The 12203-nt window shown below is 35.3% G+C and overlaps 2 protein-coding genes across 13 annotated transcripts in view; one reads left to right on the top strand and one right to left on the bottom strand.

The window, feature by feature from the left end:
• The window catches only part of LOC145725031 (SRR1-like protein), a 253363-nt gene that overhangs the window by 139043 nt on the left and 102117 nt on the right, over positions 1 to 12203 (bottom strand). The gene's annotated exons all lie outside the window — the stretch shown is intronic.
• Positions 287 to 12203, top strand: part of LOC145723978 (protein vav-like) — a 52434-nt gene continuing 40517 nt past the window's right edge. For 10 of the 12 annotated variants that reach the window (XM_081972032.1, XM_081972030.1, XM_081972025.1 and 7 more), the window contains exons 1-5: positions 287 to 563; positions 6602 to 6841; positions 7063 to 7238; positions 10695 to 10754; positions 10843 to 10987. In XM_081972032.1, the coding sequence (XP_081828158.1) occupies positions 6611 to 6841; positions 7063 to 7238; positions 10695 to 10754; positions 10843 to 10987 (612 nt within the window). In that variant the 5' untranslated portion in view covers positions 287 to 563; positions 6602 to 6610. Of the gene's footprint in view, positions 564 to 6255; positions 6410 to 6601; positions 6842 to 7062; positions 7239 to 10694; positions 10755 to 10842; positions 10988 to 12203 lie in introns of those variants that run through there. The other 2 variants (XM_081972031.1, XM_081972033.1) reach the window with 2 other exon arrangements.

The raw sequence follows: 12203 nt of genomic DNA, 5'->3' as shown, positions 1-12203 counted from the left end.
ATATAGTATAATAGCTTGTGATACATCAAAAATATTTGAAATGGATAGGACTATTCAAAAATACAATAATATACAGGGCGTTCCATTTAAAATAAGCTGAAGTTGACTACTTCCGGTTGAACGGGAAGTAACAAAAAGAGGAAAAAAAAAAATATATAAATACATAAACATCACATGGCACCATGATTAGAAATCAGACGGTGATCACGTGACTTTTTTGACTCAACCGAATAACAGAAAGAATACGGCTAGTGTCGACAACCCTGTTGACAGTTGACACATGGATTGACCGCTGACAAGTACGTTTGACAGAAAGCATATTTTTCAAATAGGAAAACAAGAAAAATAACACTTTATTTGTTGTAAAATCTTGTTTAGAGAATCTCAATGATTGAATGGCAATATTACTGGAATAAATAAACACCGGACTGCTACTGGATTTCATTGTCAACCGCTGAACGTGATTGATACCCACAATAGAAATATGAAGCATCTACTTTTCCAAACAATAATTGAATGGTTAATGTAACTTGAGCCTACTGGAAGCTGAAACAGCATTTAAGGTAATTATTTAACATTATTACTTGATTAATTGTTCTGATTTACTAAGTTTAATTGAAAACTGACATGTTTCTTTACTAAAGTGAATAATTATTAGTAACCCAATTGCAACACTGATAAAACAGCAGTAACTCAACCAAAACCATTCATTTAAGTGTATTTAATATTCCTCTCATTAACCCTGATAATGCTAAATTGATAGACAAGGAAATCAGCAAGGCCAGTTATGTGATGAACTCCATAAAATATCTGACCAGACTGTAATTGCAACATTACACTATAAAAAATCAACAAGTCTGATTCGAGGTCCATTTATTATTATTTAATATTTTATTGCACTGCCTGTTCCAAATTGTACTAGTATTAATGGAATTTGTTTGATAAAATATTGGGTAACCTGTGGTAAATCCTATATTTTTAAGCTGGCTTAAGTCAAGTTACAATTTGAATGTGAAAGTTTTGGTCCCAAATGTCCTAATCAAAAGCATTGAGGTAAATATAAAACAATTTCACAAATATTTTGGTGCATTTCACTGTAAGAGCATCAATTATTCATTGAGTAATATAGGCTAGAAAGTCCTGAAAACTAGTTAATACCTACCCGACCCCTTCAAACTAATACTCAGTCTGAGTTGCCAAGTGCCATAGCAAAACAGTCAAAATGTATCACAATTTTTGCTATTTGGCTAGGCCTCTCCCAAGGGGTAGATTTGCCAAGGTATTTTAGTGTACAAACTCGAGGTATTATGAGGCATTTTGAGGTATATTTTCATTGTAATTTTGAGTGAAATAAAGCCTATATAAAGGAAATTTTGTGATATTTTAACAAATACATTGCAGTAGACAATATAGTGTATCAATACAACAAAATTGGCTGAAAATTGAAGGGAAAACAAAGGCACATGTAATTATTATGCTACATGGTATTGAATTGAAACAATCTTCATTACAAATTATTATAATAATTTACCCATTTTTCAACATTTAAACTATATTTTTAAGGTCACGTGACTGTTTTGACAGGTGTCAACTGGACTTTCCAGTGTTGCAAGCTTGCAAAATTGCATAATCAAAGTCATGTGATGGGTCTCTTACAGTTTCAGCTTTTACAACCTTCTAAAACAGTCTAAGTTTAATTTACCAAGTTTTTAAAGTTTAAACCACATTTTAACGGTCACGTGATTAATTTTGACATACAAAGTGTAGCAAATAAGCTGTTATTAACAATTGAACAAAAAAATGTAACAAAAACGTCATGATAAAATGAGTCAAATTTGACGCACTCTAGTGGCCAAACCGTCCAACCTATTAACCTCAGTTGGGGTATTTTTAGAAACCTCATTTCATTGGCTATCCATTGACGTATAAAACTTTACTAAAAGTAGTGCAATTAAGCAAGTTTTTGAGGATTAAACAAATGGATGCACCAAAAAAATGGGTCAAATTTGACGCACTCTAGCGGCCAAACCGTCTAACCTGTCAACGCAAGTTGGGATATTTTTAGAAAACCCATTTCATTGGCTGTCCATTGACGTATAAAACTTTACCAAAAGTAGTGCAATTAAGCAAGTTTTTGAGAATTAAACAAAAAGATACCCCACGCCTTCTAACGGACCAACGGCTAACCAATCGATTTTTATACGTCAATGGGAAGCTCATTTCATTGGCTGTTTATCGACATATAAAAATATATACATAAGTGCTACAAATAAACGTGTGTTATTTACGGTTTAGTGACAAACATTTTTTGACTAGTTAAAGGCTAATTTGACTATAGAAAATTAGGAAAACACGGTCACGTGACTTACTAGATCTACCATGATGTAATGCTTGGAAATTTTTTGAACCACGGTTTTTGCAAATGACAATTTTCGTAAGGTTCAAATTTGCCTGAAACATCGCCGCTATCCTAATGGGTTTTGCGTTATGTTGGCTAGTTAGTGCAAGCGAAAATCGACCTTAATGATTGTATTTCTACAGTTTTGCTATTACTCTAGATTTGGCAATCATTGTGCTAGGTTTGTGCCAAATATCTGGACTAGAGCGGTAACAGTCAAGGAAAACATTTAGTTAGCTTTGGAGCCCTCTGGCGGCCAAACGAAGCAACCTATCAATACAGGCGACCATATTTTTTGAAAGCCCATTTTATTTTCTATCCATTGACATATAATCTATACAAGGTGTTGTGTGTTACAATAAAGACAGTTTTGACTAAATTTGAAAACTACTAATTTAACCTTCATTAATTCGGTTATTTTGACCGTTACAGAGTGGTTCAATGTATCAATTTAAAAAGTGATTTTTTTAAAATAAGTGGCGTAATACAAACTTCTTTAATTTTGAATAGAGAATCAGACAGAATTATAAGAACGTGTTCCGTTTGAAAAACTCATTTCACATAAATGGTGAATATCTCAGAAACGGATACAGATAGGTATATGACATTAATACACGAAATATGTCTAGAATTTGACGTAGAATACAAAAATTAAAAAATATACAGGGTGTCCCATTTAAAATAAGCAGCAGTTGATATCTACTTCTGGTTAATTCGTTTCACGCATATTTTCTTATTTTTATTTTTTTTAACAAGACTCTCAAGTTGTGATAATTCAGGAAGTTACTGGGTATTGTTAGGCTAAGTTAGGTTAGGTTAATAATTAGGAATTACTGGGCATTACAAGAAATTAGTAGGCATTACTGGCATATTAGGAATTAGTGTACAAAATTTTACTCAGTACTCGCATTCTAGGCATGTAGCAATAACATAACAAGTGTATTTTATAAATGGACTGATAATTTACAGTTATTCATATTTTATTTTAGTGATCTGTATTTGACTCGATAAATAATAATGTTCAATGTGTGTTTATGCATTTAATACAATTTCTGGGAGTTTAATTTAGATTATTTATTAACAATCACACTTTTTCCTTATTTGTTTTTGATTGGTTTATGTAAAGAATGCCTTAATACATTTTTATCAGGCTGTCCATGTCTAACAAAGAAGCCGACCACAATTTCACTTGAGTTGTTTGAACTAACTTCCTATAGACTATACTATAAAATAATTTTATAGTTTCTATAGTTACTATGAAAAATAGTAAAGATCTCAATGGCTTCTCTAGTTAATCTAGGATAGGAACGTTGTGATCGATCTAAAACCTCCACCTCTTCAAAACGAATATCACGTCCTCTAGAAAGTGCATGTTCTGCCACCGCTGATTTTTCGGTCTGTCCCAGCCTGGAACTTCTCTTGTGCTCTGCTATTCTTGTGTTGACACTACGTTTAGTCGTTCCAATGTATGCGGATCCACAGCTGCAAGGGATCCTGTAAACTCCAGAAGCCGATAAAGGATCCCGTTTGTCCTTGGCCGATCGGAGACTCTGTTGTATCGTGCGGGTTGGTTTAAAGACCGTCTTGACCTTGTGCTTCTCTAAAATCCTTCCAATCCTATCCGTGACCTTGTGTATGTATGGTAAGCAAGTCCAGCCAACTTTCTCTTCAACATACCCCGTTTGTTGTCTACGTAGTTCGATGTTTCTTGGGCGAGTGGCTCTGTTGAATTGTTGTCTGCTGTATGTGTTCCATCCGAAAACCCTTTCCAGATGTTTAAGCTCCTTTTCTAATTCCGATGGTTTGCAAATCCTTTTTGCCCGCTCGGATAGGGTTTTGATCACTAATCTTTTTTGGCTAGGGTGATGATTAGATCCACTATTGAGATAACGATCCGTGTGTGTTGGTTTTCGATACCCCATGTGAGCCAGAGTTTCATTAGGTTTCCTTGTCACCATTACATCCAGGAAAGGTAGCTTCTTTTTCGCTCTCCATAGTAAATTGAATTCTTGGATTTACGGAGTTTAGATGTACCAAGAATCGCTGCAGTTTGTCTTCACCGTGGCTCCATGGTCAACATATCGAAACCAGCACTTTGGTTTCTTTGAAGCGGTGTCTAGGGCATTTACTTTAAATGTTTTCATAAAATAGTTTGCTATTACCGGACTGAGAGGACTGCCCATTGCTACACCATCATTCTGTTCATAGAATTCACCCTGCCACTGGAAGTAAGTGGTGGTTAGGCAGTGTATGAACAATTTGGCAATGTCCAGTTGAAAATCTCGTTCTATCTGCTCCATAGCCGTTTTGATGGGTATCATAGTGAAATATAATGGTACATAGTTGAATAAAACTCACAAGGACGTCACCTGGAGATAAAGTTAAGGCATGCAATTTGTCCACAAAATGTGCTGAGTCTTTGATGAAGCTGTCCGTCTTTCCTATTTTTGGTTGAAGGAGTGTTGTAAGGTACTTTGCTATCTCATACATAGGGCCTCCTATGGCACTAACGATGGGTCTCAGAGGTGCATCCGGCTTGTGTATTTTAGGCAAACCATAAAGTCTGGGTGGAAGGGCCTCTGTCTTCTTGAGTTTCGAGATATCTTCAGCAGCGACAGTCGTGGAATCTTTAATAAGTTGGTTTGTGGTTCTAAGTATTCGACCCGTTGGATCACGTGGCAACTTCTTGTAGGTTATGGGATCCAGAAGGGTTTCGATCTTCCGTTCGTAGTCAGTTGTTGATATGATCACTGTTGCGTCTCCTTTATCAGCAGGTAAAACGAGGATCTCTCTGTCTTGATTCAGTGTTTTAAGAGCTGTTCTTTCTCCAAAAGTGAGATTGCTTTTCGGGGGCTTTGCTCGCTGCAGAATCCGTGACGTATCTGCTCTTATGTGCTCTGCGGTATGTATTGGCAACGACCGTATTCCACTCTCGACATTTGCGATGATTTCCTCTACCGGCAGCTTTGCAGGTACTATAGCAAAATTTCCTCCTTTGCTCAAAACACTCTGTTCGTCAGCAGACAGTTCCTTTTGAGTAAGATTGACAATAGTTTTACGTTGTCTGTCTTCAGGTGGTGCGTCTACTAAATCCGGATGCCGGTTATGTTGTGTCAGAGCTTCAAACTTCTTTTTTTGACGCTCTGTCGCTATGGCTTCAGTTATACTCCTGCGTTCGTGTGTTAAACGGTCCACTTTTTCCCAGTTGCTCCAATGTAATTCGTTCGCCAGATGTAAGTTGATATCCAGAAGTTTATGGTCATTACGTGCCAAGTCCCGGCGAGTATCTTGTATTCTTTCTTCAATTTCAAAAAGTACTTGTTCTCTAGACAATTTTATACAAATTTACTGTTATCTTGGATCGCGAATAAGATAAAATTTTAAAAATGGGGGTGTTTTACCGGTGTAATTAACTGGCTTTCAGCCCTTTTTAAAATTTTATAATTGAACCAAATTGTTTGTATAATTTTTGCCAGAATTTCCACCCATAAAGTTGAAATAGAGCCTACTGCAGCTTATGGGCTTTTTAGGCATCTGGTAGTATCTAACAAGACAGAGGCTTACACCTTTAAAGAGAAATTATTTCTTGTTTAGTAGACTAGTGTTTTGCCAGCAAAACACTTGGGTGCTATTGAAAAGTTGGTGCATATTTTCGGTGGATCCGGCAACATTGCAAGATCAAAAATATGTATTTTAGGAAGAGAATAAAATTTTATGTTCAGACATTTTCTAATACACTGTAGTAATCTCAATTACACTATTCTGTAGTTTTATTGAAAAAAGCTGTTATCTTTATCATATTAATTATGTTTGCACTAGATTAAATTTAGTTTTCTGATACTTTAGTTTTGAGAGGTAGGAATTAAAGCCTTGGCCATTCAAGTTAGGGTAATTTTTTAGCTGGAAATGTCGAGATAGTGCTCAAACTGTACTGATTGCAATAGGGAAATCTGCAGTGTTGTTAGACTTGTCATTATAGTGGTTTCAAGAGAAAGTGTGACTTGGAGAAAGGTCTGCTTAACTTCTAGTGCTTCGCTTCTTATCTAAAAATTATATATTTTTGCATCAATACAATGATAAAATAAATAATATTTGCTAAACCAGAAACAAAAGCTTTTCAACAAGATTGACAAAAAATTAACAAATCATTTTGTTCACTCACTGTATATGGTTACTCAGAAGAAAATAATCATCAATTTGTAGTTTGTTACCATGGCCACAGCTTATCCAGACTCAAACGATGAATTGTGGCGTGAGTGCACCAAATGGCTAACGCGATGGGAAATGATCAGAAGTGATCACAAAGCCAACTGGCCGACTAGTTCGATTGATGATTTAGCGAACATTCTAAGAGATGGAGTTCTCTTGTGCAAATTGCTCAATAAAATTGATCCCGGATGCATTGACATGAAGGACGTCAATTTAAAACCTACTATGGCGCAGGTATAAATAATAATTTTACTATCAGTTTTCAGTTTGTTTGCACATTTCTTACTTATCGTTCTTGATACTTAATATTGCATTTTACTTGCTGTTGAGCTGAACGGTAAGTAAACCGGGTTCAGTTGAACTACTTCTTGGTTTGTTAGTCTAGAAATTTACCTCTAATTTAGTCCGTTTTTATTAAATCCCATACCTAACAAGATTTACCTGATTGTTTCCAGTTTCTGTGCTTAAGAAATATCGGTTTGTTCATCAAAACCTGCATAACGTCTTTTGGTCTGGGACCATCCGACGTTTTTGAGGGATCCATGCTTTTTGACTTGTCAAACTTCCACAAAGTTTTATGTACTTTGTCAGCGTTGTCAGTGAGTGAAAAAGCACTGAGCAGCGGTATACCGTAAGTATTCCACCACCTTATTAGTAGATTGTAACAAGAACTTTGTAACAAGAGTTTACAGTTTTAAACGAATGTCCAACATTTTAATTATCGAATTGAAAAGGTGGTTGTAGTGGGTTTTTTGGTCTGGTATTAACCGAAAAAAACTGTGTTCTTTAGCCAACGTTTCGACTTTCATTTAAGTGATCCTCGGGGCGCTACAAACCCACTACAACCACTATTTCAATTCAATTATTGCCGTCACCAAATTTTAAGATTTAAAGATTCTTAATCTCTTAGGAAATAATGTCATAACCACGTTTGTTTAATTTTAATGTCTCGTTATAGAAAAAAAATGTTATAATTCTGTAATATTATTTATTGTCTGTACTTAACGTTTTCTTTCGTTTGGGTTTGCCATTTTGGGTCACTTAATCAAAACTAACTAGTTCTATAAGCTTTGTCTGGAAGGCACTGAAATGTTGCAGAAGGCTTTGGACCGTTCTGGCTAGTTTTAGAAGCTTCTTAAAAGATCTGTAAAGTTTTTTGAAACGATGCCAAAGGCTCTATAACATTGTAAGAAGTTCTAAAAGCTTCTGCAAAGGTCTGGAGGGTTTGGGAACGTTGCCAAAGGCTCTAGAACGTTTTGGCGAGTTCTAGAAGTTTTGTCAAAGATCTAAAAGGTTTGGGAACGTAGTCAAAGGCTCTACAACATTCGGACAAGTTCTAGAAGCATCTGCAAAGGTCTGGAGCGTTTGGAAACGTTGCCAAATACTCTAGAACGTCTTGGCTAGTTCTAGAAGCTTTATCAAAGGCATAAAAGGTTTTGGAACGTTGTCAAAGGCTCTATAACATTGTGACAAGTTCTAGAAACTTCTGCAAAGGTCTGGAGGGTTTGGGAACGTTGTCATAGGCTCTAGAACGTTTTGGCGAGTTCTAGAAGCTTTATCAAAGATCTGAAAGGTTTTAGAACGTTGTCAAAGGCTTTATAACATTCTGACAAGTTCTAGAAACTTCTGCAAAGGCCTGGAGGGTAAGAAAACGTTGTCGAAAGCTCTAGAACGTTTTGGTTAGTTTTAGAAGCTTCATCAAAGATCTAAAAAGTTTGGGAACGTTGTCAAAGACTCTACAACATTCTGACAAGTTCTAGAAGCATCTGCAAAGGTCTGGAGCGTTTGGAAACGTTGCCAAATACTCTAGAACGTCTTGGCTAGTTCTAGAAGCTTTATCAAAGGCATAAAAGGTTCTGGAATGTTGTCAAAGGCTCTATAACATTCTGACAAGTTCTAGAAGCATCTGCAAAGGTCTGGAGCGTTTGGAAACGTTGGCAAATACTCTAGAACGTCTTGGCTAGTTCTAGAAGCTTCATCAAAGATCTAAAAGGTTTTGGAACGTTGTCAAAGGCTTTATAACGTTTTGGTTAGTTCAATAAGTTATATCAAAGACCTGAAAGGTTTTGGAACGTTGTGAAAGACTCTAGAACGTCTTGGCTAGTTCTAGAAGCTTTATCAAAGATTTAAAAAGTTTTGGAACGTTGTCAAAGGCTCTACAACATTCTGACAAGTTCTAGAAGCATCTGCAAAGGTCTGGAGCGTTTGGAAACGTTGCCAAAAGTTCTACAACATTGTGACAAGTTCTAGAAACTTCTACAAAGGACTAAAAGGTTTTGGAACGTTTTCAAAGGCTTTGTAACATTCTGACAAGTTCTAGAAACTTCTGCAAAGGCCTGGAGGGTAAGAAAACGTTGTCAAAAGCTCTAGAACGTTTTGGTTAGTTCTAGAAGCTTCATCAAAGATCTAAAAGGTTTTGGAACGTTGTCAAACGCTCTACAACATTCTGACAAGTTCTAGAAACTTCTGCAAAGGCATGGAGGGTAAGAAAACGTTGTCAAAAGCTCTAAAACGTTTTGGTTAGTTCTAGAAGTTTTATTAAAGACTTGAAACGTTTTGGCTAGTTAGAAGCTTCATCAAAGATCTGAAAGGTTTTGAAATTTTGCAGAATGCTCTTGAATGTTCTGACTAGTTCGGAATTATTAGGGAAGCCATTTGTAGGTTTTCTCTAATGCTGATAATAAAGAAAATGCGTTAGCGGTTTCAATATGTCATACTTTTTTAAAATCACCCTGTAGCTCAGAAACGAGAGCAGTTGTGGAAGGTGCGACTGCACTATTTACAAAAAATCCGCGTTGCTCTACCTTTGCTAGAGTTTTGAGAATACCCCTATAAAACCATCGAATTTGAGACACTCTGTACATGTGATCTCTCTGTCTCTTGATCTAACTTACCTTAGTTGCAGTAGAAATACAGAGTGTCAAAAGTTTGGCTGGAAGGAGTTTGTTGGGTGTTTGGTTAAATAATTCCAATCTGATTCAATTTTTATTGTAAGTTTTAGAGGGCGCTACCTACACATATTTAAAATGCCTTAAATTTTTTGAGCCACTCCGTATTTAACTGTAAATTAAAAATTCTTATTCTTTAAAGTATTTTACATAAAAAAGAGTTGATTTGAGCAGAGGTTTTGGGGAAAAATAGTTTTGTATGAAAATAAATAGCAGTGACACTATAATTGTTAACATAATTTAAAAAAATACGTATTTACTCGTGTGTTACATTTCAGAAAATAATTATTTACCAAAAAAAGAGATATGCAAATTTTCTTAATTTGTTTCTAATTGACTTTGGGTTGTGTTAAAAAAAAGGAAAGTTGCAAGTGTTTTCATGGCATGATATCTTAATAATTAATAACGTGTACCAGTAGAGTGTTAATTAAATTTAACTTTGATTGTTTATTTTGGGAATTTTATGTGTGTTATGTGCTCAAACGGTTTTGAAGTAAATGAGAGTTGGTCACTTTGTATTTTGAAATGAATGGTTGGTTCAAATTGCAAACTGTTTGCAACATTCCCAAACAGATTTCAGTAGTCCAAGCAAAATTCCAGCTTAGAGCTGCGCTACCATTGAGTATACCATAACTTTTTTTACCAGACAAATTTCTACAGCCGTGGTCACTGGACCAACACAAGCCGGATAATTGACTAGTTTGCTAAGACACAAAGCACCTTTCTTCATTAACAACGCAATTTCACGTATTCATTATAAGCTGATGCTTCAGTGAACAGAGAAAATAAATAATAGGTTTTTAAATAAATGTAATTTAACATAATTATTGGAGCAGGCAGATGAACCAGCCGCAGGTTTAGTTTTTCTCCGACGCGCGCTTAAAAATGTTCGTAAAAAATGTGCCAAAGCAATAAAGTTATATAGTTTGTGTGGCAGAATGGGGTACATTGATTAATTTTGGATTGAAACTCAATGATTACTAACTATATTAATTACTATTTACATAAAACTAAACGATAATTAAAATGTTGGAATTGAAACAATTTTTACTGAAGCCCGACAAACACACTAAAATAACATTATATGGAAATAAAGGATGTTGGAAAATAGACCATTTAGACAAAAATACGTTTTTCAGAGGGTTCTACGCTCAAAATCACAAAAGCGAAGACGAGGAAATCTACCAAAGCTTAAAACGGTAAGTTCTCTTGGTTTACCTTTATTTATTTTTAAGATTGACTTTTCAAGTAAAGTTGTGTTGAGTGAGGTTTAAATACATTATTTAGCAGCCAAGTGCCAGTGGTGCACACGCCCAACGGCACCACCGACCCTCGTTGGCGTATGTTTACCATCCCCTGTCCCCGAATTGAGAGTAAAGAAGACGTTTATGACGATTTGTGTTACGTTACTTTTCAAGCTACTCTGCCAGAGGTCAGATATATGGCGGTTTTGGATTTTGTGTGCATAGTTTGAGAATGTTAGCTTGATCGATTTCACCATTTAGAATTCAGTGTAAAAGTTATTAAGTAGTTTTCGATTTTATTTTTTTTTCATTATGTTTTATAGCATGTTCGGATTTCTGTTGTGAGGTGTAGTAGGGTTTATGACATATAGTAGATACGCCATTTTCAACTATTCAAGAGTGGCGCATTTTGATTAGCATATTTTGTTCCGCTGGTGTTAATATGGTCCCACTAATTCAAGGCTCAAAGCCACCACTGAAAACTATAGTAATACTGTGCAGGGTGGTCCAGTTTTGTTGTTATTTTGGTAAACAGCAAGAACCGAGGGGTAAACCGCTGAGTACAATGTCCACTAATTCGTTGTAATGCCCAGTAATTCCTAATAATTTCCAATAACTAATCTAACCTAACATAACTGTAGAAATTGGGCTTTAATTTGTATACCTTTTGACCTACAAAAATTAGTGAAATCTCTGGAAAAATATTCCTTTCCATTATCACAACACAGAGGAGCAATTCTAGTGTTAAGTTTAGCAGAAAAATCAGCAACAAATTGCTTCCAGCAGTCAAAAACCTCACTTTCATGTCTAATTAGATATACAATACAAAAATGCGAAAAATCAGGTGTTAAAGGGTCACAAATATCAGGGTGAATCAATTCCAAAACCCTACTTGATTTTGGTTCACTTTTCTTATTAAAAGGTAACTGAGTCATCTTACTTTTAACACACACTTCACAAATTGATTGAAATTCCTTATTTGTAGTAACATTTTTACAAACAAAACCTGTAACCATATTATTTTACAACTTTATCATATTCTGATATCCTAAATGCCCTAAGCGCTTATGCCAAGTCATCAAATCAGTTTGTTTATTCAATGTTAATGCTGAACATTGACAATTGCTTCAAACTTTCTTAACTTGAATGTCAATTCATATAAACCATTAATTTTGTTCCCAATGGCAATGTTCTGCATTCCTTTACTAATAAACACTTTCCCTGCTCTAAGTCATACATCAAATCCAGGTCTTTCAATTTTTTGTACTGACATTAAATTATGTTTTAAATCTGGCACAAACAAAACATCTTTCAATGTTAAATCTACATAACCAGTTTCACTTTTTAACATTCCTTCAATATTTCCTATCTCTGTGGCAAAAACTACAACTCTATTTTTAGCAA

The sequence above is a fragment of the Ips typographus genome, linkage group LG2 (genome assembly GCF_016097725.1).
Source record: "Ips typographus isolate SLU linkage group LG2, UJ_Ityp_2.0, whole genome shotgun sequence".
Classification (NCBI taxonomy): Eukaryota; Metazoa; Arthropoda; class Insecta; order Coleoptera; family Curculionidae; genus Ips; species Ips typographus.
This window is presented reverse-complemented; position numbering and strand designations above follow the sequence as displayed.